General features: G+C 47.3%; 1 protein-coding gene across 1 annotated transcript; it reads left to right on the top strand.

Moving 5' to 3' along the window:
• The first annotated feature begins 14,922 nt into the window (after positions 1-14,922).
• LOC123153444 (calmodulin-binding receptor kinase CaMRLK) lies at positions 14,923-18,697 on the top strand. Its single transcript, XM_044572564.1, has 4 exons — positions 14,923-15,147; positions 15,259-15,683; positions 16,417-17,660; positions 17,781-18,697. The coding sequence occupies exons 1-4, from the start codon at positions 14,923-14,925 to the stop codon at positions 18,425-18,427; spliced, it is 2,541 nt and encodes an 846-aa protein (XP_044428499.1). The 3' UTR covers positions 18,428-18,697.
• The last annotated feature ends 6,267 nt before the right edge of the window (positions 18,698-24,964 follow it).

Raw genomic sequence — 24,964 nt, forward strand, 5'->3', positions numbered from 1 at the left:
GCTTCGTCCGCCACCGTCCCGCACGCCGCCGCCGCCGCCCCGCCCGGCTCCGTCCGCCATCGCCCCGACCGCTCCACCGCTCTCACCGCTCTCCGATGGCGCCGAAGAAGACGCCGAAGGGCAAGTCGGGCTTCTTCGGCGTGAGGCAGAAGCCCTCCGGTAACTTCGGAGTGGAGTTCTCCGATGCCAGGAGGCGTTGGTGGATCGGCACATACCCCTCCGCCCACGAGGCCACGCGTACCTATGACGTGGCGGTATGGCGTGCCGAGAGGCCTCGGGAGCACCTCAACTTCCCAGAGATCGAGAGTCGGGCAGAAGCGGAGATGCTTGTGCCGCAGGGCATCAAGATGAAGGAGATCCCGACAAAGAAGAAGCCGTCGGTTGTCGTCAGTGCCGGCGAGACCGACGAGGAGGCGATGGCGAGGTTTGCTCGTGAGCATCCGGAATACATCCAGGCCGAGCTGGAGTACTACTGGAAGCGTGAGGCGGAGCAGAAGAAGAAGGGGCGAAGAAGGAGGACGAGGTCGGTCCCTCGACGGTGATCCCCATCGAGTCCACTTCCGAGAAGGACTGGGCAGACTTCTCGGAGGAGAAGGAGGAGGGGTGCGACGACCCGAAGAAGGAGTTCTGGGCGCAATTCTGCAGCTCCGACGATGAGGAGTCGTTTATCCAGTAGTTTGAATAAGTAGTAGTTGAAGTTCATGTATGAAACTATGTTGTATTTGATGTTTCAACTATATTGAATGGACTAGTAGTTTGTCGTTTTAAAAAATTTACATCTTCATTTTGCACCATTTATTGAAGTTGTTTTTTTACCATCAATTTGGACCATCTGTTAGAGTTGAGCTTTTTTCAGAGCTTCAAAACGTATTTTTTGACGGTCTAAATTTTACATCTCCGGTATTAGACCAATAAATTTTGGACCATCTATTGAAGATGCTCTAAAGAAGTAAACGAACAACGGCAAAACTTTAGTACCAGGTACTTCCTGTAAACACAAGTTTGTGTGAGGGATCGAACCGAGGTCCTCTTGCTAATGAACAACGTCTATAGCGGCCATCATTACTGAGATTATGTGTCTTAAATGATAGCCAAGAGTGTATGAACTACAAGCCACAAACGGATTAAAGTTATTTTGAAAATTTACATGTGATTTTTTTTGAAAAAAGTAATTATTTTTTGAAACAAAAATATTATCTAATTTCTGAACAAATTTATAAAAAAATGAACATTTTGCGAAACCCAACTTTTTTTGAAAAAAGGAACTAATTTATAGGGATAACTTTTCTTGAAATTACAAACAATTTTCTGAAACACTCTCACAAACAGGAAAAAAATTAATAATGCAAACATTTTCCGGAATTATGAACTTTTTTTTTTGAAATGCGATCATTTTGTAAACTTCCCTGAACATTTTTGAAATCATGAAAACATTTTGAAAACATGATTTTTCTTTATTTCTGAACATATTATGAAAGTGATTCCTGAACATTTTCTAAATTGGTAAATAAAAATTCAAAGGGGAACATTATTTGAAATTCCGAAAAAATATTGCGAACAAAATTTAAAAACATGAACTTTTTGAATGTGCAAACAAATTGTGAAAGTGGGAACATTTTTTGAAATTTCCCAACATTTTCCAAAATTATGAACATAAATAAAAACACAAACATTTCAAAATTTCAAATTGGAAACTTTTTTGAATTTCAAACATTTTTTGTAAAGTACTAGCAAACAATTTATAGAATTCTATTTTCTAGAATTGTTGAACAAAATTCTAAAACAGGAATATTTTAGAGAAAATGAACAATTCTTTCTAAATACGAACAATTTTTAAACATCTGAACATTTGTTGAAAAGTAAAAATAAAAATGAAATATAAAAAGGAAATGAAAGAGAAAAATATACAAAGAAAGTAAAAAATAAAAACAAAAGAGGAGAGAACATAAATTCAAAACATAAATAAATAAAAAACCGAGAAAGAAACAGAAAAAGACATAAACCGGTTTAGGAATCTTCCCTTACCTTCCGAAAGGCTCCTAGACGTTCCCGAAAGCGGCCCGTACTGTACTGTAGGATGTTCTTTACTAGTAACTGAGCCGACCCATGTTGCTCGATGGTTGCTCGCTCTGTGTGAATCAACGACAATCCGAAATAACTAATTAAGGAGTACTCATTGCAAAGATCACTTTCATCTTCCTTTTTTTCTACATTTATTTATTCGAAGTGTTTTATCTTTTAAACTGTGCGTCTAAAAATAGAACCAATTTAACCGATGGATTCCTCGCACCGAGATCTTTAAAGTTAGATCCCATGTTGATAGGTTTTGACAAACTTTTTTTCATGAAAAATCCGAATCGAAAGCACGGACTTTTTCCCTTTCCGAAAGAGGCACGCCCGTACCTCTCGTGAAATCACAATCATGCCTCTCGCGGAAGCAAAATTATGCCTCTCGCGGAAGGAAAAAAGAAGAAGAGAAAATGCGTTTTTTCTGTTTCCGAGGAGGCAAGGCTGTGCCCTCGCGAAAGCACAATCATGCTCTCGTGAAAAAACCATGCCAAAAGAAAACAAATAGAAAACACGTTTTTTTCGTTTCCGGGAGGCACGGTCGTGCCTTTCGTGAAAGCACTACAGTGCCTCTCACGAAAGAGAAAAAAAACACGTTTTTTTTTTGTTTCTGAGAGGCACGGCTGTGACTCTCGCGACAACATTAACAGTGCCTCTCGCGAAAGAAAAAATAAACAGAAAACATATTTTTTTTCATTGCTGAGAGGCACGGCCGTGACTCTCGCGAAAGCAAAACCGTGCCTCTCGTGGAAGCAAAAAACTGGGACTCTCGCAAAAGCAAAACCGTTACTCTCGTGAAAGAAAAAAAAACACATTTTTTCACGCAAAAAATTGATTTTTTTCATCCAAAAGCTAAGAAAGACCGATGAAAAACCGAAATATCAAAAAACCCAAAAAAAACCATCTAAAAGCAGAAAATGCGCGCGAAAAAAAAAACTGGCTCCGATCGTTACGATGCTCGCGAAAGAGCGCTGTCACCTAGTCCCTCATAGCCATGTCTCCCTTTGTGAGACGTAGCGTCCCCTTACGCGAGACACAGCGTCCCCTCGCCCCGCCTCAGGTAGATGTGGGATGGGCTGGGCCATGAATGAGCAAGGCGAAGAACTTTCCCCGGTGATATTTTGTTTTTGGTTTTCAGTTATTGGTTGTCTAAAATGGTTATTAGAGGTTTTTTCTTTCTAGTTTTCATTGATGTTTCTTCTGTTCATTTTGGTTTTCTATTTTATGTTTCTTTTTTTTGTTTATTTTATTTTTCTTTTCTTCTTATTTCTTTATTTTTAAATTTTAAAATTCATAAAATTAATATGCCTGATTTTAGTGTACGTACATTTTTATATGTCATGAACATTTTTAAAAAATTGAAAAAACAACTACTTATAGTTTATGAATATTTTATAAACTTATGAACATTTTTAAATGCACGTCATTTCTTATAATACATGTTGAACATTATTTGAATACGCGCTAAACATTTTCTCATATACACGTTGAATACTTTCTGACAAACATTTTAGTAATCATACGAACATTTTGAAATTATAACGGAGATTTTTTCTAAATTCGGTGAACAATGTTTTCTTGTGTCATTTACATTTTTATAAATGGGAGAATATTTTAGTCATGAAAATTTGTTCGAATGGTGCAAACATTTTTAGAAAATTGCAATAAACACAATTTGGGATTGCATGAACATTTTATAAAAATTTCATGAACAATCTTTCATGTGTGTGACATTTAATAATATTTTGAACCTTTTTCTGAATGGTTGGTACATTTTTTCTAAATTACATGAATGGTTCTATTACATTTAACAAACATTTTTTAGTGTCGTGAACAATTCCGAAGATTAGGTAATATATATAGTAACAATAAAATAAAAAGGAAAAAACTATTGAACATGGTAAGCACTATAGTCGAATCTTGAAAAAAAAAATGGAACGCACTAGCGAGTGAGGGAGCCCTCCTTCCTGTGCGCTAGCCTATTTAGCAATAAGCATGACCTAGACAGGTCCCGTGTGGATCGCTAGTTAGCGTCCAAATGCGTAGTCCACACACGATAATGAGCTGGCCTTTTTTTGCGAGGAAAGAGTGAATATATTAGCTAGCAATAGAGATACAATCGGTGTTCATAGCTATGGCAATTTTCTGAGGGAAATTTCTTAGCCAAACTCAGTTTTCACCTACATAGTGTCCTTTTGAACATGCCCACAGGAATAGCGACTATGTATCGCTTGTCGCGAGATCAAAGAAGGTTTGGCCTGAAAGCGCTCTCCCGTCACTATTACTGGGCCGGGCCAACTAGCCCTGTGCAGGTTAGTTCCTTTTTTGTCATATTTTTTTGAAAGAAATATTCTAAAAACATATCCCCCCGCGCCCTCCCCACAAAAAAAATACATATATCCGAAAACTTTAAATTAATTAATGAATTTACAAACCGTGCATTTGTAAAATGTTAACGAAGTGTAAAAAATATATTAGCGTAGGTTTAAAGAATTGATAGCATTTAAAAAAAAGTCTGTAGCACTTAAAAAATGTTCACACTTCCAAAAAAAAACGTACGTGACATTTAAAAAAGATGTTTATACAATGTATAAAATTGTTCTTGTAATTAAAAATTAATACCTTCAAAAATGTACGTTATATTTCAATAATGTTCACTCATTTCAAAAAAATATTCGTGCATTTTAAAAGATTGCTATATAGAATGTAAAGAAAATGATTCGTGTTCAAAGAAAATTTCAGTGTGTATTGAAAAAAATAACACACATTCGAATTTTTTTCAAAAACATTTATTTGAAAAAAATGTCAATCATGTATATGAAATTTTTTAGAAGTGTGTAAAACATATCTATATTTATAGAAAAACTGCACCATGTGTATGAAAAAATGTAGACGTGAAAACATATATTTGAAATAAAAATTTCAAACTTGTATAAAAATGCTCCTAATGTATACGGAAAAGGTACATGTGTATGAAAAATGTATTTATGTCTTAAAAAACTAAAGAAAGAATATAGAAAACAAAATGGGAAGAAGAAAATAAAAATAAAATGAAAACAAAAGAAAATCCGGTAAAAAAACAGAAGGGGACTAATGCAAACAGTGAAAATCGGTAAGAATAAACACAGAGAAAACAAAGAAAAAGAAAACGCAAGCCAGCGGTGCTACGGTACTAAGACTGCCCACTCCCTCGTGGTCAGAGGCAAGACCGAGTTACTTCTCGATACAGGCGAGGAATAGCTCTGGCGCAGATTATGGCTCATTTGCGGAGAAAGCGCACTTAAGGCCTGACGATGCCATTTCTTGTTTTTTTACAGGGTTCTTGTTGTTGTTGTGTTTTCACCAATGTTTGTTTCTACCATATTTCTACATGGAAATATGTACAAATGTAACCTTTAAACATGATTAAATATTTCTCTATATTTTTCAAAAATTGTGTTATCTCGTGCATAGAACGTGCCCATATAAATAAAAAAATGTACAGATGATCCGTTAAACAATGTTCCAAACAAGTTTGAATTGCAATTTGAAAACATAGTTTAGTTGGTTTGATTCCGTTGGAGAGTTAAATTTTACAAGAAATTTGCAGTTTGACCATTTCTGAATTTGGTTAACACTCTCATCAATTTCACATATGTTTCATACATGTGTTCTCATTGGGCATGTATTTCACACAAGTTGCATGCATATTTCAGTCATATGTTTCTCATTAGGCCGTGAAGTGAAAGATGGACCGTGGCCCTTACCCCTTCATCTCGAGTTTGGTTAGGATTTTGTGTCATGCTCAGGAAGACGAGATGACGGCGGCTCCCTAAAGATAGAATAAGGTTCTCCCCGCCCAACCCACGTTTCGGTGGTGCATTTAGCATCATAGGAGGGCGCATGAAGATATGTCTCTGACGGATCTCTCGGGATTCAGTCAGTGGTTGTGTTTGGTGGTTCTGCTCAGATTCGGCCTTCGTTAGTCTTCGTTCTTGCGTCTACATGTTTGTTCCTTCGGATCTACGGTTCTATTCATCAAAAGTGGTTGTTGCTCTGGTGCGTTGGTCATGTCGGGCCTTAGCAGGATGAATTTCCGACTGTCTACTACAACAAGTTTCGCCCAGCTTTAGTCGGGGTGGGGCAATGATGGCAGCACGTCTTCGGCTCGCTTCAGTCCTGGTAATCATCAGTAGGTGGTATACGGATCTGGATGGTTTTTTTATTTTCGGTGTCCATTGTACTGCTATGATTGATGATGAATAGATCAAGAGTTTTGCCGTAAAAAAGTGAAAGATGGATAACTATGAAACCCTATAGGATTCAAGAGTGCATAACATTTCAAAATTTCAATCATGTGTTTTTCTTTTCCATATATTTTTGTATTTTGGGAACATCATAGACCAAATTAAAGAAGGCCTAATATTATTGCTAGATGATTTGGAGGGAAACAAATACAACAAGGACGCGGAGTACCTGCTCCCGATTTCAAATGCTCCCTACTGAGTAGTAAAATAAAAAAAAGTAAACAAAATAAAAAATCTGAATTTGTTGTGCTAAACTTTGACAAATGTTTTGTGTGCTTGCGAAAATTTATCATGAAATGACATGTGGAAACCGTGGCAAAAAGAACCGATGCTCCAAAAATGCTATTTCTGGAAGCATTTTGGAGTGTTATTTTTATTTTTTTTTTGCCATGGCTCCCATCAATATCATTTTTGCTGAATTTTTTCAAGCACACAAAACATTTGTCAAAATTTGATACAAAAAAAATCATATTTTTTTTGGCCTTTACTGTCCATCCAGGCTCAAGCTCGGGAGCAGAAGAGGACTCTCGATACAGCAATACTTACACCCGGTTCAAGAGTCTCTTAAAGCGTGTTTAACGTACAGGTTTCCTCTGTCTGAAAAATGGCCTACGCGATCGAGCGATCATGGTGACAAGCCATGAGTAACAAAATAATCGATAGGAGTAGAAGCTCAGTGCAAGGTAACGGTCTACAAGAAACAAGGGAGGAGGTGAGAGAAGGCCGGCCTAATGATACATATGCATGCTTAGCGGCAGGGCCAAGGAACAATAATTCAGCATGCATGGTTATCTGAAAAGACGGCCCTAGTCACCCATAGCATCATATATACTCTTGGTAACTTCACATGCAGGCTGTAACTTTCTAACACAAGCGGCTGATACAATCATCACCCATCCTCCTTGTTTGGTCCAGATCCCAGGCATTCGCTAGCTTCGGCAGCACAACTGTGCACAAGCGAACCGCACCGAAGATCCTTTGGTCTTTGGACCGTAGGATTCTTGCAGGAGGCCGTTTGTTTTCTCCTTTAGGAAACGTGGAGATCTCGGTGGTGTTCATCATAGCAGCTCCACCGGCAAAACAACAAGAAATATATGCACTATAGATAGGCAATTTTATGTTTAGGCGCATGCAAAACAAGCTAAGCATGTGCAACAGGCAACAGCCATGCATGGGATGATCATCTGTCATCAGTGGCAAGAACATAGCCGTTAATGAGAGAGAGATATCATTGCTTACCTTTTTGTATCAAATGAGACGGGGAAGGGGGAAGAAGATAAACATCATCACCGATGAATCTACTCGTAGTTCCATCAAGCAACAGTTCTTGGCAGGCCTTGGTAAGTGTGCACCTTGCATTTTGATTTTGGGCTGGCCACTGGCCAGACATGTTTAGGCCTCTTTTGGTTCATAGGATATGATTATCATAGAAATAGGAATCTTATAGGAAATGAGATGACATGTATCTCAAATCCTATGAGTAGGAATAGGAAACAAGATGTCATTTGGTTGACATCAAAGGAATTTTTTCATTGAGTCTAGGTTCTTTTTTATTTTCCTATGAAATATGGAGGATAGGAACCAATCCTATATAGGAATAGGAATCCATTCCTACGAACTAAAGGGCTCTAAAAAAATCCTATAAGAATCCTATCCTTTAAAATTCCTCTAAATCAAAGGAAGGCTTAGAGTCTGTTTGGAATGCAGCCCGCGGCTGCGGGCTTCCCTGCCAATTTTCGGGAGGTGACCACTATCATGGGTGTCCGTCTGGATCACATCAATATTTTGGATCCATTCCAAATTTTAGTTGCTTGGCTCAACATTTACACTGACACGTTGGCGAAATTGCGGCGAAGAAATCCTTCAACAAACTATAGGTGTGCCTGAATTCGACATGGCTGGTGGGGGCATGGTCCAAACTACTCACTCTTCATGCTCTCTGAGCCTCTTTGGTTCGCAAGATGCTCACGAAGCAAGAAGAGAAAGACATAAGAGTTCAAATCCATGGCATGTCAACTCCAAGTGAAAACACAACAATTAAGAAAGTTTGGTTGCATCATACAAAAGATATATTCTTAAAAGACTATTGGGTGCATACTATAGTTATCAGGAAATTTCTATGAGGTTGGACTCAATGACTTTTCTAGGGCCCATTAAAGTCTCAGTTGACTAAAATCTAAAGTTGAGTGCAAGTTGCACCTATTTTCACTGAACTGAAGTTGCAATTTTCTCAATTGATTACGACTTCCAAAAAACTCAATTGATATATACACTTAGCAAATATTTTTCAAAATTACATGCAAATAGACTATAGGAAAACTTCTTAATTCCCAATCCTAGAAACCTACCAAGTCCAGTAGAAAATAAGAAATGGGAACCTCTAAAATTCATATGAAATGCGGATATTCAATTATGCCCCCGAGCTCGTACTTTTGGGTGAACGGTAGAAGGCTAAATAGTTAATAAAACTAAATTTTCTTTTGATAAAAAACCATTTCTTGTATTCTATATGTGTACAAATTTTCGTGAAAAAAGACATATGGCATGACCTAAAAAAAACCTACACTAAAAAATAAACACATGTTTTTTTGTCAGATCACAACACCCGTCTTTCTCCCAACAAAACCTTGAATGCTTGTTTCTAATAACATTTTTTTTCGAAAAGGTAACATCCTTTTTAAACTTTCATCCATCAAATCAACCTTGATTCACCCCACACATATGTAGCACAAAATCTCCATTCGTCGAACGCCGACTTTACTAGAGGCTAAAGCGCGCTTCGCTGCGTCGTTCTTCGTTGAGGGATTAATTCTTTCTTCTCTAGTACTAGGTTACTGCGGTTGGTTCATTCGTTTTAGTTTTATGTGCACATTGGCTTCGAATTTAATTATGTTTGAACGATGCTTTTTTATTTGTATATCGCGCTGGGCTGTTATTGGAAAGAATATTTGTATTGATAGAAGTGTGGAGTTGTTCAAAGTATGGTTGTAGTGTCCTTACACGTTTCGGCCTAGGGTTCAGCCGATGGTGGTTGTATGAGCCCCCTGGGAGCTCTTATTCCAGGCCGAAACCATGGAATTGCTGCTATAATGCTCACACATGCCAACCCATGTAGCTCTCGGCTAGGCTCTCTGCTCACCTCGGCTTGCTTAGCTTTTTTTCCTGCTAGCTCAGAGATTAGTTACTCCCTCCATTCCAAAATATAATGCGCCCGCGCTTTTCGAGGTTCAACTTTGACCATAAATTTAACCAACGAGACCAACTGCGGCGGAAGAAAAAATTATATAATTGAAAACTTCTTTTGAATACGAATTCACTGATATAATTTTTGCTCCCGCCGCAATCGGTCTTGATAGTTAAATTTACGGTCAAAGTTGAAGCACGTGGATAGAGAAAGCACTACATTGTGGAATGGAGGGAGTATCTTTTTCTATTTAAAAATTTAGTCAAATCAAAAGATGGCATAGATTTTTCAAAAATGTGTTAAATAAAAAAAAAGAAATTCTGCAAATTTAGAAAAGGTTCCTGAATTTAAAACAATGTTCGCATTGAAAAAAAGGTTTGTAAAATTAAAAATATTGATTAACTTTTTTAAAACGTGATAAATTAAAAATATTCATGAATTTAATAATATTATTGGATTTTTTAGAAAAAAAATCATGAATTCAAATGTGAAACAAAAGATAAGAATAAAGAATAGAAAAGGAAAAAATGAAAAAAAGAGCATGAAAACCAGTAAAGAAAACACAAAAAAAAAGTAAAATGCAACTCAATATTTTCTGTAGCCTTTTCTGAACAAGAAAAACTTTCAACGCGTTACGGTGATGTAGATGTGCATTACTCTCAATGAGCGACACCCCCCCTTACAAGCGGGGCTCATAGCGACCCTACAACCCCATGCATCATAAGGCTTAAAATCAAGGAGACTTAGTATCTTATGAATAAATTGATAGGTTCCAAACTATTAAAAATAGATTGATAGGTTGTTGTTAGGGTTCAAAGAAATTGGAGGGTTTTTGTTCGTATCCAGACACTCAAGATAAAGTATCCCTCAATTTTTTAGGATATTCAACCAATAGCTTCGAAAGTCAATACTACAAAGTGAAGAAGACTAATCCCGCCTCTCGCGAACTCTCAACTAGGGTTTCCATGCCTCTCGTTGGCGCTGCCACCGGTTCACCTCATCTCCTATGGGCTATGGTCTTTAAACCATGGAGGCGGAGTGGATCCCGACCCTAGCCGACGGGAAGCCTCTGTTTTTTAGCTGTTTTTCAATTTTGTTAGGGTTTGTGTCATATGCTCGAGAAGGCGAGGCGACGGCGGCTTCTTGAAGATGAAATAAAATTCTTTCCGCCTAGCCACCATCCCTCATCAGACGGTGTGTGGACATGTGTCTTCGGCGGAGCTCGTGGGATCCAGTAGGCGTTTTTCTTCTGTGAATCCGCCTGGATCTAGTCTTCGTTCGTCTATGTCTGTGCGCCTGCAGGTTGGATCTTTTCAATCTATACTTCTTTTCATCAGCGGCGGTTGCCGTTTTTGTGCGTTGGTTACGTGGGGTCTTAGCACGACGACTTTTTTTTGCACGACGACCTACCGACTGTCTACTACAACAATGTTTGTTTTGTCATGTGGGGCACGGCCTACAGGCGTGGGCCACGCGGCAAGGAGCGACAGCCGCCGGCCGCAACAGGCGAGGCGTAGGCTGGGCAGGAGTCCTGGTCCTTATACATTAGTTCCTATAATAAAGGAGTAGTTTAGGCATAGGTTTCTAGTTTGTTAGCAGCCCATGGGGCCTTTATATACCGTATAACCAGCACCCTTTGGGGGCAAGCAATAAAGTTATTATCTCCTACCTCTTCCTCTACTCCTATCCTCTCCTCCCGCACCATTGAGCAGCCAGGCAAAAACCCTAGCGCTCCTATCCCCCGAGACTACGAACTACGTAGTCGAGGTCCTGCTGTCTTGGGCACCGAGGCCCTTAACAACTTGATATCAGGTTCCAGGCGATCCTCTTCTGCGTCCGCGCCAAGCACACCTCCATCGCCACCTTTCGTCGCCGCCTCGGTCATGTCCGGCATGGCAGAACCAACCACCGCTGATCTGGCCAAGATGATCGAGGCCTTGACTACAACGGTGGCGTCCCTGCAGACATCCGTCGCCGCGCTCCAGAAGGACAAGTCCACCTCCTCGTCGAGCGCTGTCGGCGCCCATGATGGGCAGCACCACAATGATCGCCCGCCCCGGTTTCAGAAGATGGACTTCCCCAAGTTCGACGGCAAGTCAGATCCGCTCGCTTTCCTCAACATATGCGAGTCCTTCTTCCATCAACAACGGATCACCGAGGAGGAAAAAGTCTGGATGGCGTCCTACAACCTCGAGGGTTCTGCCCAGCTATGGTACATGCAGGTCCAGCGTGACGAGGGCACTCCGCCGTGGCGCCGCTTCTCCGACCTGCTCAACCTCCGCTTCGGGCCACCTCTGCGCGCTAACCCGCTGGGCGAACTAATGGCGTGCAAGCGCACAACGTCCGTAGTCGACTTCCAGGAGCGGTTTGAGGCGCTCCTCCCCTAGGCAGGCATTTTATCAGAGACACAGAAGGTTCAGATCTTCATCGCGGGACTCCAGCCACCCCTCAGCCTCGACGTGGAAATCCACAACCCGTAGTCCCTCGCCGTCGCCATGAGCCTCGCCCGCAAGTTGGAGCTGCGCGACCAGTGCGCGCTCACCTCTGCGCCACCGGTGCGTTTTCAGCAGAAGGGCATCCTGCCGGCGCCCGTACCACGCCTCGTGCCCCCCGCACCGGCTCTACCAGCCACACCCCCTGCTCCCAGTCTGCCGGAAGGGCGCCCAATCAAACGCCTGTCACAGACAGAGATGGAGGAACGCCGTCGCCTGGGCCTATGCTTCAATTGTAATGAGAAGTTTGGCAGGGGCCACAACCGCGTCTGCCAGCGCATCTTTCTCCTCGACCTGGCGTCGGACAATGACGACGACGACACGGCCTCCGCCACCGCTGATGCCTCGTCGGCCGACCCTCGGATCTCGCTCCACGCGATCTCCGGCGTGCGCACAAGTGAGACCATGCAGATGCATATCACCCTCGGGGGTGTCTCCCTCCTCGCCCTGATCGACTAAGGCTCCACCCACAACTTCATCACCGAGGAGGCGGCCGCTCGTGCTACACTGCCATCCCCCACCACCGAGAAGATGCGTGTCACGGTGGCCAACGACAAGCGTGTTCCGTGCTAGGGCGCATACCGCGCCGTGTCCTTCCGCATCGACCAGGAGGCGTTCTCGGAGGATTTCCTCGCCTTGCCGCTTGCAGGCTACGACGTCGTCCTGGGCACGCAATGGCTGGCGACACTTGGACCGATCCTGTGGGATTTCTGCGCCCTCTCCATGACGTTCTGGTGGAGGGGCCATCGGGTCTACTGGCGCGGCCTTGCAGGACCGGACGGGCCAGCCCTGCAATCATGCAATGGCTGCGATTTCCTCGATGCCATCATCACAGAGTTTGACGGCATCTTCGCTGAACCCTCTGGCGTACCACCACTCCGCAGCCGCGACCACGGCATCACCCTGCTGCCCGGCTCCGCCCCGGTGGCCGTCCGTCCGTATCGCTACCCGGCCGCGCACAAGGACGAGCTGGAGCGTCAGTGCGCCGCCATGCTCGCCCAGGGCATCATCCGAGCAAGTCGTTCCGCATTCTCATCGCCGGTACTGCTGGTCCGCAAGCCCGACGGGTCCTGGTGCTTATGCATCGACTACCGCGCCCTGAACGCCATCACCGTCAAGGATGCGTTTCCAATTCCGGTGGTGGACGAACTCCTCGACGAGCTCCGGTGCGCTCGTTTCTTCACCAAGCTCGACTTGCGCTCCGGCTACCACCAGGTGCGGATGCGTGCGGAGGACATCCCAAAGACCGCCTTCCGTACCCACGACGGCCTCTACGAGTTCCTGGTGATGCCGTTCGGCCTCTGCAACGCGTCGGCGATGTTCCAGGCACTCATGAACGATCTGCTGCGGCCGTACCTGCGCCGCTTCGTTCTCGTCTTCTTCGACGACATCCTCATATTCAGCGAGTCGTGGGCCGATCATCTTCGCCATGTGCGCACCATCTTTACCGTACTGCACCAGCACCGGCTCTTCGTCAAGAGGTCCAAATGCTCGTTCGCCGTCGAGTCGATATCCTACCTGGATCACACCATCTCCGCGGCCGGAGTGGCCATGGATCCGAGAAAAGTGCAGGCCGTGGCCGACTGGCCGCAGCCTCGCTTGGCGCGCGCGGTCCGGGGGTTTCTCGGTCTTGCAGGGTACTACCGCAAGTTTGTCAAGGAGTTTGGCGTGGTCGCCGTGCCCCTGACGGCCCTGCTTCGCAAGGACGGCTTCTCATGGTCGCCGGAGGCGGCAGCAGCTTTTACCGCCCTCAAGACGGCGGTCACCACGGCTCCCGTGCTCGCGTTGCCCGATTTCACACGGCCGTTCATCGTCGAGTGTGACGCGTCTACATACGGTTTCGGGGCCGTCCTTCTCCAGGATCAGCACCCAGTGGCTTTCTTCAGCCGGCCGGCCGCGCCTCGTCACCGTTCTCTGGCGGCATATGAATGGGAACTCATTGGCTTGGTGCTCGCTATTCGCCATTGGCGACCGTACCTCTGGGGCGCCAATTTGTGGTAAAAATTGACCACTACAGTCTTAAATTCCTCCTTGACCAGCGCTTGGCAACCATTTCGCGGCACCACTGGGTCGGCAAACTACTGGGGTTCGATTTCACTGTGGAGTACAAGGCCGGTAGTACAAACACGGTGGCGGATGCCCTTTCCCGCCGCGACACGGAAGAGACGGGGGTCATGGCTATATCTGGTCCTCACTTCGACTTCATCGACCGCCTACGGCAAGCTTCGTCCACCGACCGAGCACTCGTCGCGCTGCGCGAGGATATCACAGCAGGCGCTCGGCAGCTGCCGTGGGCGCTCTCCGACGGCCTCGTCACTTTAACGGCCGCCTCTACATCCCACCAACGTCTCCACTACTCCAGGAGCTTCTCACCGCAGTGCACGATGACGGACACGAAGGCGTCCTGCGCACGCTGCATCGTCTCAGCCGCGACTTCCCCGCGCCTAACCTTCGCAAGACGGTGCAGGAGTATGTCCGCGCCTATGGTACTTGCCAGCGGTACAAGTCCGAGCACTTGCACCCAGCCGGTCTGCTACTGCCACTGCCGGTGCCTACGGCCGTGTGGACTGACGTCGGCATCGATTTCGTGGAAGCGCTCCCTCGTGTGGGCGGGAAGTCTGTTATCCTCACCGTGGTGGATCGCTTCAGCAAGTACTGCCACTTTGTGGCGCTGGCCCACCCGTACACGGCGGAATCAGTGGCGCAGGTGTTCTTCGCTGAGATTGTGCGTCTCCATGGCGTTCCGCAGTCCATGGTCTCTGACCGCGACCCCGTCTTCACCTCGGCTTTTTGGCGGGAGCTCATGCGCCTCACCGGGATCAAGCTGCACATGACGACGGCGTTTCATCCATAGTCGGATGGCCAAACGGAGGCTGCTAACAAGATCATTGTGATGTACCTCCATTGTCTCACCGGGGATCGTCCCAGGCAGTGGCTCCGGTGGCTTCCCTGGGCCGAGTATATCTACAACACCGCCTACCAGAAAGCGACCCAAGAAACTCTGTTCAAGCTTGTGTATGGCCGTGACCCTCCCACTATTCGCTCTTACGAGCCAGGCGATACACGGGTGGCCGCAGTGGCCAGGAGCATGGCGGAGCGCGACGAGTTACTCGCGGACGTCCGCTATCGTCTACAGTAGGCACAAGCGGTCTACAAGTCCTACTACGACAGACGCCATCGGGACATTCGGCATGACGTGGGCGATTGGGTCTGGCTTCGTCTTCGCCAGCGCGCCGCGTGCTCTCTCAACCTGCCAACCAGGGGCAAGCTCAAGCCACGCTTCTATGGGCCGTACCGCATTTCAGAGGTCGTCAACGACGTGGCCTACCGCCTTGAACTTTCGGCACGCTCGCGCCTCCATGACGTGTTCCACGTGGGCCTCCTCAAGAAGTTCTTCGGCACGCCTCCAACTGCACCACCGGGATTGCCTCTGATCCACAACGGGGCGGCTGTTCCAGAACCGGAGCGCGTGACTCATGCACGACTAGCACGCGGCGTTCACCAGCTGCTCGTCCACTGGAAGGGTGAAGCAGCATCATCAGCTACATGGGAGGATCTTGACAGTTTCGTCGAGCGCTACCCCGCTTTTCAGCTCAAGGACGAGCTGCTCGTCGAGGGGGGGGGGGGAGATGTCATGTGGGGCACGGCCTACAGGCATGGGCCACGCGGCCAGGAGCGACAGCCGGCGGCCGCAACAGGCGAGGCGTAGGCTGGGCAGGAGTCCTGGTCCTTATACATTAGTTCCTATAATAAATGAGTAGTTTAGGCATAGGTTTCTAGTTTGTTAGCAGCCCATGGGGCCTTTATATACCGTATAACCAGCACCCTTTGGGGGCAAGCAATAAAGTTATTATCTCCTACCTCTTCCTCTACTCCTATTCTCTCCTCCCGCACCATTGAGCAGCCAGGCAAAAACCCTAACGCTCCTATCCCCCGAGACTACGGACTACGTAGTCGAGGTCTTGCTGTCTTGGGCACCGAGGCCCTTGACATGTTCAGTTTCGATGAGGGAAAGGCAATGACAACGGCGCGCCTTCAGCTCGCTCAAGTGATTGTAGTCGTCGCTAGGTGGTCTACGGACATGGATGTAATTTTTATTTCTGATGTTCTTTATACTACCTTAAAAGTTGATGAATATATCGAAAGTTTTTTTAGCTTCGAAAGTCAAGAAGGCAGAAAAAAAGAAGGGGGAATTGGCGTACCAGATCAACCATCCTCATTCTGTCCACCTGACTCCAGTCAAGTCCACGATCGAGATGAGAAACCAACAACTCCTCGCCCCCATGTCATGTTTCTAGCACACACACTGCCACTATCCCAGTAGGCAGCAGCTATTAAACCAGCTCACACACGGCTAAACCCTAAACCCTAAACCCTAAACCCTAAGCTCCACCAGCAGCAGCAAGAGCACGAGGCTAGACGCGGCCGCGTTCCGCCACGTGCGCAACTTCCGGCCGCAGGCCGTGCCGGCATGCCGGCCCGTCCGCGAGCTGCGCCTCCCGTCGCGGAACCTGACGGGCGCCGTGGCGTGGGCGGCGCTCGCGAACCTCTCCGCCCTCGCCGCGCTCGACCTCTCCGGCAACGCGCTCCAGGGCGCCATCCCCGGCGGCTTCTGGCGCGCGCCGGCGCTCCGCGCCGTCGACGTGTCGCGGAACCAGCTCGGCGGCTCGCTGCGGGTCGAGCCCAACACGCGGCTGCTGTCCCTCAACGTGTCCGGCAACCGCTTCACCGTCGTCGCGGGCGTCGACGGCCTCCCGGGGCTCGACGCGCTCGACGTGTCCGCGAACAGGATCCGCGCGGTGCCGCAGGGGCTGAGCCGGCTGACGCGATTGCGCCGGCTCGACCTCTCCCGGAACGCGATGCGCGGGAGGTTCCCCGGCGACCTGCCCCCGCTCGATGGACTCCGCTTCTTGAACGTCTCGTACAACAACCTGTCCGGCGCGGTGAACGCCAGCGCGGTGAAGAGGTTCGGGCCCTCGGCGTTCGTCCACGCCGGCAATGCTTCGTTGGTGTTCTCGAAGGACTCCCCTGCGCGGCCCAGGCGGCCTCCGCCGCCACCGCGAACAAATGGAAAGAAGGATCACGCGAGGACGGCAAAGAGCACGGCAACGAAAAGGAAAAGGAAGAAGCATCTGGGCGTGGTCGCCGTGGCGATCGTGTGCGGGGTGGCGTCCGTGATCGTCCTGCTCTGCTTGGTCGGATCCGTGGCGTGCGGGGTGGTGAGGTGCCGGAGCAGGAAGCACGGAGACAAGGAGGCGGAGGAGAAGAAGGTGCAGTGGGGCGAGAAGGAAGAAGACGAGGTGGTTGTGGCGGCGGCAGCAGGAAAGGGGGCATCGGCCGCGCCGGTGGTGCTCTTCGAGCGGCCGCTCATGGAGCTGACGCTGGCCGACCTCGCCGCGGCCACTTCCGGCTTCGGGCGCGAGTCCCAGCTCGCGGAGCGCGGTGGCCGCAGCGGCGCCGCGTACCGCGCCGTTCTGCCTGGGGACCTGCACGTCGTCGTGCGCGTCGTGGAGGGCGCCATGGCCGGGGTCGGGGAGGACGACAACCCGGCCGCCGCGGCCGCGGCGTTCCGGGAACTCGCGCGGCTCCGGCACCCCAACATCCTTCCGCTCATCGGATACTGCATTGCAGGTGAGTGCAAATTTACTTTGGATTCTTTCTTTCGTTTCTAGTTGGAGCAGTTAGGTTCGGTGAGCAGAGCACCATAAAAGTGTTGGCTTTTGAAATTCGAACGCCGGCCATTGATTGCAGGGAGGGAGAAGCTGCTGCTGTACGAGTACATGGAGAAAGGCGACCTCCACCGGTGGCTGCACGAGCTGGAGCTGCCGGCGGGGCGGCCGGACTTGGACGACACCGGCGGCGACATCTGGGAGGCGGCGGAGGACAGGCGGTCGATATCCGACTGGCCGACGCGGCACCGGATCGCGCTGGGCGTCGCCCGGGGCCTGGCGTTCCTGCACCAGGGGTGGGCCGGGTCCGGCCGGGCCGTGGTGCACGGCCACCTGGTCCCGACCAACGTGCTCCTCAGCGACGACCTGGAGCCCCGGATCTCCGACTTCGGGCACCTCAGCGGCGGCGACGGCGACGACAACGCGACGCCGGAAGCGGACGTGTACGGGTTCGGCGCGCTGGTGCTGGAGCTGATGACGGGGCAGGCAAGGTGGGACGAGGCGTCGGTGAGCTGGGCGCGCGGGCTCGTCCGCGACGGCAAGGGGCTGGACATCGTGGACCCGCGGGTGCACGGCGGCGAGGCGGCGGAGCGGGAGATGGTGGAGTGCCTGCGCGTGGGGTACCTGTGCACGGCGCACTCGCCGGACAAGCGGCCGACGATGCAGCAGGTGGTGGGCGTGCTCAAGGACATCCGGCCTCGCCCGCTCGACGGCGGCGGCGACGCGTGATCATGCCATGCACTGCCAGTGTGCCGCGTGTGAACTGCGTGCGTGGCTCTGCCAGCCACCATCACATGCCTCCGCTCGAGTGCACCAGCACCATAGTACACGTCACAGCCTTTCCTTTTTCTACTGTATGTATGATCGGCAGGCCTCGTACGATGTGCAGTAGCGGTGGCGATGGGGAACATTTGATTTCAAACCATTTCTCACATAAATGCGTTCCCGCCATTGAATTGCAAAAGCTTGCACCGCAGGAGCATGAACACCGTAAATGCGTTCCCGCCAAAATCATGGAGAAAAGAAAACATCCGACAATAACCAACGGGTGGTATCACTTAGTATCCAAGTTCCAACAGGATTAGGAGGAACAAGAGAAGGTGCATCGTACTGCTACCTGCATGTGGAATCCATATGGCGTGGTACAAAAGGTGAGATCGAGATCGAGGTGGGGAGGACGTAGGCAGACATGCTTTACGAGTATGGAGTGGCAAGATATTGCTAAACTAGCAAAAGAAGATGTAAAACGAACATGGGTTAGTGGAGAGGAATGCGAGGTTGTTAAAATGTTTGTAAGGCTGGGAGTCAGAGATCGATCTCACTGGGGTTGGTTAGCCGCCTCGGCGCTTTTAGGTTTGTGAGGCCACACCACACATGTACGCGAGAGTACAAATGGTCAAGAAAGGGCTGGATCTTGTCGGGTTGCCGCTGGATCCTTGTGGGGAGGGACAGTTCAGGTCAGCGATGAGGTCTTGTTGGCTTGCTTCCACCGGTAGGTAGCAGGCACAGTGGCGATTCTGTCACGATGCGGGTGTGGGTCTAGGAGAGGAACGACTAAGTTGGAAGCACACCAAAGATGAAACTGTGTAGTACGTAGTACGTGTCTGTCGTGACTTCTCGGTTATTGTAACGTAAAAGTCACTTCTTCTCGAAAAAATAAGTCGAAGAGTATGGAAATGGAGCATTGCTACCGTAGAACCATTGTTCTACGGCGTTGGGTTAAAAAAAATGGAGCATTGCTGCAATAGTTCGTGGCGGCAGCCTGGTGGAAGATGCTGGTGTGTGTTGGCGTCGAGGCTTCTGTGGCGATGATGGCGGGCGCGGGCGATGTCGGAGGCGCAACAATGGTTGAGGTTGTCAACTCGTGTTTGGCATGTTTGCGGGACTTTCTCCCTTTGTTGTTGCAAAGTCAGAGTTGCAGCGGCAGGGTCCCGGTGGCGACAATGGCAGGCAGCGAGTGGTTTGTTCGACGATCTTTCATGGCGATAGCCTTAGTCGGTTCTCATTCGTTGCTCTCCATTAGAGTAGAAGCTACGCTGTCCTCCTCGCGGCTGGCCGAGTTCTGCCACGAATCTTCATGTGACTCTACATGGCCTCTACGGTGTGAGTTGGGTTGACGGTTGTCTATGATGAAGTCGGAGTTGCTTGCTTGTGATTAGGAATGGTGAGGACGCCTACTCGGGGAAAAGTAATGACGATGACGCCCGTGTGCTATCTAGACGGGACTCTCTCGGGACAAATGTGGGTGGGGTATCCTATACGTGTCGCTCAACAAATTAGGACGGTTTTCGTTCAGTTTTCCATTAGTTCAGTTTTCCATTAATTAACCGGGTAACTCTCTTCTGCTTAGTTAACGAACGAGACAAACCTTTTGCCTCTACTTTAAAGAAACATTCATTAAACTCCTAGGAATAGAGATTTAGGAGAACTCCTTAGTTTTCTCCTCAAAGTGAACCCCGCATGTAAGGGCCCGGTTGAATAATGGGTCTTGCATAAACAATATTATAACTGACACAACCGCAACCCATCTAGCCCTATGTGCATATTATCCTGGCTTTTTGCGGGTCAATTTATCAACCAACTTTTTATTTTGGTCATTTTTAAATACTTTCCACTTTTTAAAAAAAATTGGATTGCGAGCAAACATGCATGTTTGTGGCCCATGCGTATTACATTGGCAATTTTTCGTACAATTTTTAACCACTCTTTTACTTTCATCCTTTTTTATATTGAAACACTTTGAATTTTTTTCTAAAACTCTTCAAGAATTTAATTTTCTTAGAATTTCAATAAATGTTCATAGAATTTAAGACACATTCATGAATTTAAATAATATTCATAAATTTAAGATTATACTTTATTTACAAATTCTATTTTCAAGAGTTTTATGAAATTTATAATTTTCAAAATATTCAAAATAAATGTATAATTCAACCACACCTGAAAAATAATATCACTACAACAAAGTGTTTAGTAGCACAGTAGTTTAATGGTTTTGGTAGTAGAAACAATAGCAAAAAAATAATAATATCAATTTTGTAGTGATTGTAACAGCTGCAACAATAGTAGTAACTTAGCACAGATCAATATAAGAAAAGCGTAGGCATTGGATTAGCAATGGATATTTGTGTTGGATGATCATCATATAACATTCATAACCTAGAGCGATACACAATAGCTTCAATTCATTAGCGTAATGTAGTCATGTATTCCGTATATAGTCATACGTACTTATAACAAGAACTTGCATGACATCTTTTGTCCTAGCCTCCCATGACAGCGGGGTCCATAAGAAAATCTAATGGATATTAAGACCTTCTTTTAATAGAGAACCGCAACAAAACATTAACTCATAGTGAATGCATGAACTCCTCATACTACGGTCGTCACCAGAGCGAATCCCAATTGTTTTCACTTTGTGGTCTACGAATCAGAACATTTTAAATAGCAAACGGTGGGCTTGTGGCGGATTGGGGTCCACGTACTGGAATGCGGATAGCGAGCGATATTGCGAGCCCTATGTCCATGTAGTGGATTTGAAAATGCACTAGATTATTGTGTATTTCTATTTCATTAAGAAAAAGTAATGGCATTTAATTTGATGAGTTGGGGACGCTATTCCGGACGCGATAGCGGATGCTATCTCCACTATTTGAAACTGTGCACATAATAGGTGCATACAACTTGCAAGATAGGATGCAAAACATATTTATGTTCGCAAAAACATAATAGGTTCAGATATAAAATTATAGCACTCGAAACCTAGTGACAAGCATTAAGCATAGCAAAGTCTTAGCAACATCAATCTCAGAACATAGTGGATACTAGGAATCAAGCCCTAACAAATTGACTCGATTACATTGCAAATCTCATCCAACACCATCAACCAATCCTATGAAGGAATTACTCACTCCCGGTGATGAGCATCAAGAAATTGTTGATGAAGAAGGGTTAGATGACAACGACGATGAATCCCCCTCTCCGGAGCCCCGAACAGACTCCAGATCAGCCCTCCCGATGAAGAACGGGAGGTGGCGGCGGCTCCATATGTAAAATGCGATGATTCCTTCTCTGGGTTTTTTCTCCATGAGACGGTATTTATGGAGTTGGAGTTAGGGCAATCGGAGGTCTGTGGGAGCCACAAGCCCACACAGTCTGGCCTAGGGGGCGCCACCTGAGCCCATGGCTCCATGGTGGCCCCCTCTAGTAAGGTCTTTTCGCCAATAATTTTATATATTCCAGAAAAAATCTTCATAAACTTTCAGCCCAATTTGAGAACTTTTATTTCTACACAAAAATAATACCATAGTAGTTTCACTGAAAATAGCGCTAGTCCGGGTTAATTTCATTCAAAATATGCAAATTAGAGTCCAAAACAAAAGCAAAAGTGTTTGAAAAAATAGATATGATGGAGATGTATCAACGCCCCCAAGCTTAATGCATTGTTTGTCCTTAAGCAATTCAGTTGACAAACTGAAAGTAACAAAGAAAAACTTTTACAAACTCTTTTGTTCTGTTGTTCTATACTCCCTCCGTTCCTAAATATAAGTCTTTTTATATATTTCAATAAGAACTACATACGGATGTATATGGACATATTTTAGAGTGTAGGTTCACTTATTTTGCTCCATATATAGTCTGCATTGGAACCTCTATAAAGACTTATAGTTAGGAACGGAGAGAGTATATGTTTCACTAGTATTCAAGTTTTCTTGAGGAGCCATGTACTCCCTATACTTGCTCTACCTTGCCCTCTGTCTATCATTGTCGTAGTCGGCCTGATTCATGGTCTAGCGCAGGATGTCGACTAACATAGCACCCTTCATTGGGTTAGGAATCAATGTCTTCAAATCCTCCACCATCGCCTTCTTCACCATAGCGTATGCCTCCTTGTGCATGTCTTCGATGCTGGTTAAGTTCAAGGACACTTTCATGGTGTTCTCGAACTTGGTGCGGTCATCGAGCAAGCACCCGAGGAAGAAAGTCCTCCATCCATAAGGGGTTGGGGTTGGAGTTCATGGCATTGGAGAGGTGGAAGAGGAGTGATAGATAGAGATGGTTAATTGAGTGTTGTGGTAGATAAGTAGCGAGAGTTTGGGTGGGTAAATATGTGGGCTTTGGACGATAGGATTTAATGATGATCAATCTTTGAACTTTGTGTTGTTCATAATATAGAACTTTGTGTTGTTCATAATGTAGATCGAGACAGAGAACAAGGGCAAGGAGGTGGTTCCCTCCATGGAGAAGGGGAAGGAGGTGGTGCTGCCCTTGGAGGAGGTGCCACCCACGGATGAGGACGTGGTGCTGGAGCAGCCCCCCAACGGCAAGTGCCGGAACTTCGCGCACTACCATCAGGAGGGTGGCCTAACTCACTTCTGCAAGTTCATTCTTGCCCCGAAGCTGGAGTGCCTACCAATGCCCCTGGACTTCATGAAACATTTCCCGGCCGTGTTGATGGAGTTCCGGCTGAAGATTAACACCGGCTGCACATGGAGGTGTCGGGGAACGCAGTATTTCAAAAAAAATCCTATGATCACGCAAGATCTATCTAGGAGATGCATAGCAACAAGAGGGGAGAATGTGTCTATGTACCCTCGAAGACCGAAAGCGGAAGCGTTTAGTAACGTGATTGATGTAGTCAAACGTCTTCGTGATCCAACCGATCCAAGCATCGAACGTACGACACCTCCGCGTTCAGCACACGTTCAACTCGATGACGTCCCTCGAACTCTTGATCCAGTTGAGGCCGAGGGAGAGTTCCGTCAGCACGATGGCATGGGGACGGTGATGATGAAGTTACCGGCGCAGGGCTTCACCTAAGCAGTACGACGATATGACTGAGGTGTGTAACTATGGAGGGGGGCACCGCACACGGCTAAGAGATTGTCTGTTGTGCTATTAGGGTGCCCCTGGCCACGTATATAAAGGAGGGAGGGAGAGAGGAGGCCGACCAAGTTGGGTGCGCCAAGGAGGGAGTCCTACTTGGACGGCTAGTCCAGGTAGGATTTGCCCCCCTTTCCTTTCTTCCACCGGAGGGAAAGGGAAGGGAGAGAGAGGGGGCCGGCTCCTTCCCCTAGTTCAATTCAGTTTGGGCAAGGGGAGGGCGCACCCCTCTCTTGTGGCCCTTTCTCCTCTCCTCCAATAAGGCCTACTTCTCCCGGGGGGTTCCGGTAATCTCCCGGTACTCCGAAAAAATGCCCGAATCACCCGGATCCATTCCGATGTCCAAATGCAACCTTCCAATATATGAATCTTTATGTCTCGACCATTTAGAGACTCCTTGTCATGTCTGTGATCTCATCCGGGACTCCGAACAAACTTCGGTTCATCAAAACACGAAACTCATAATACAAATCGTAATCGAACGTTAAGTGTGCGGACCCTACGGGTTCGAGAACTATATAGACATGACCGAGACATATCTCCGGTCAATAAACAATAGTGGAACCTGGATGCTCATATTGGCTCCTACATATTCTACGAAGATCTTTATCGGTCAAACTGCATAACAACATACGTTGTTCCCTTTGTGTAACGCCCCGTATGTAACTTGCCATATTTGTATTCCAACTCTTGCCATTTTCGGCACTAAGTTATGATATTCCCTCGTGGCTGGGTTTTGTCTTTGTTTTGTTTTTGTCCTTGTCATGCATCTCATATCATGTCATCATGTGCATCGCATTTGGCTACGTGTCCGTCTCATGCATCCGAGCATTTTCCCCGTTGTCCGTTTTGCATTCCGGCACTCCTATGTCCTCCGGCGTACCCTTTTGCCTCTTTTTGTGTGCAGGTGTTAAACGTTCTCGGATTGGACCGAGACTTGCCAAGCGACCTTGGTTCACTACCGGTAGACCTCCTGTCAAGTTTCGTGCCATTTGAATTTCGTTTGATACTCCAACGGTTAACCGAGGAACCGTAAAGGCCTCGTGTGTGTTGCAGACCAACACCTCTCCAAACTGGCCCAAAACCCAGCTAAACCCCCTCCATCCTCTCGGTCGTTCGATCACGATCGCGTGGCCGAAAACCGCACTCCATTTGGAGCCTCCTAGCTCCTTCTATGTATAAATAGGCCTTCCCCGTCCAAATCTCGGATCAAATCCACCCCTAACCCTAGTCTCCCCTTCCTCCGCGCACCGGACACGTCCGCATGGGACGGACGCGTCCGCACCGCCGCCCGCGTCCAACCGCAAGCTACCACGTGTCGCCGCCGCCGTCCCCGCGCCGCCGGCCCGCCGTAGCCCGCAGCAGGCACGCGGGACCCGAAGA

Source organism: Triticum aestivum, chromosome 7A (genome assembly GCF_018294505.1).
Source record: "Triticum aestivum cultivar Chinese Spring chromosome 7A, IWGSC CS RefSeq v2.1, whole genome shotgun sequence".
Classification (NCBI taxonomy): Eukaryota; Viridiplantae; Streptophyta; class Magnoliopsida; order Poales; family Poaceae; genus Triticum; species Triticum aestivum.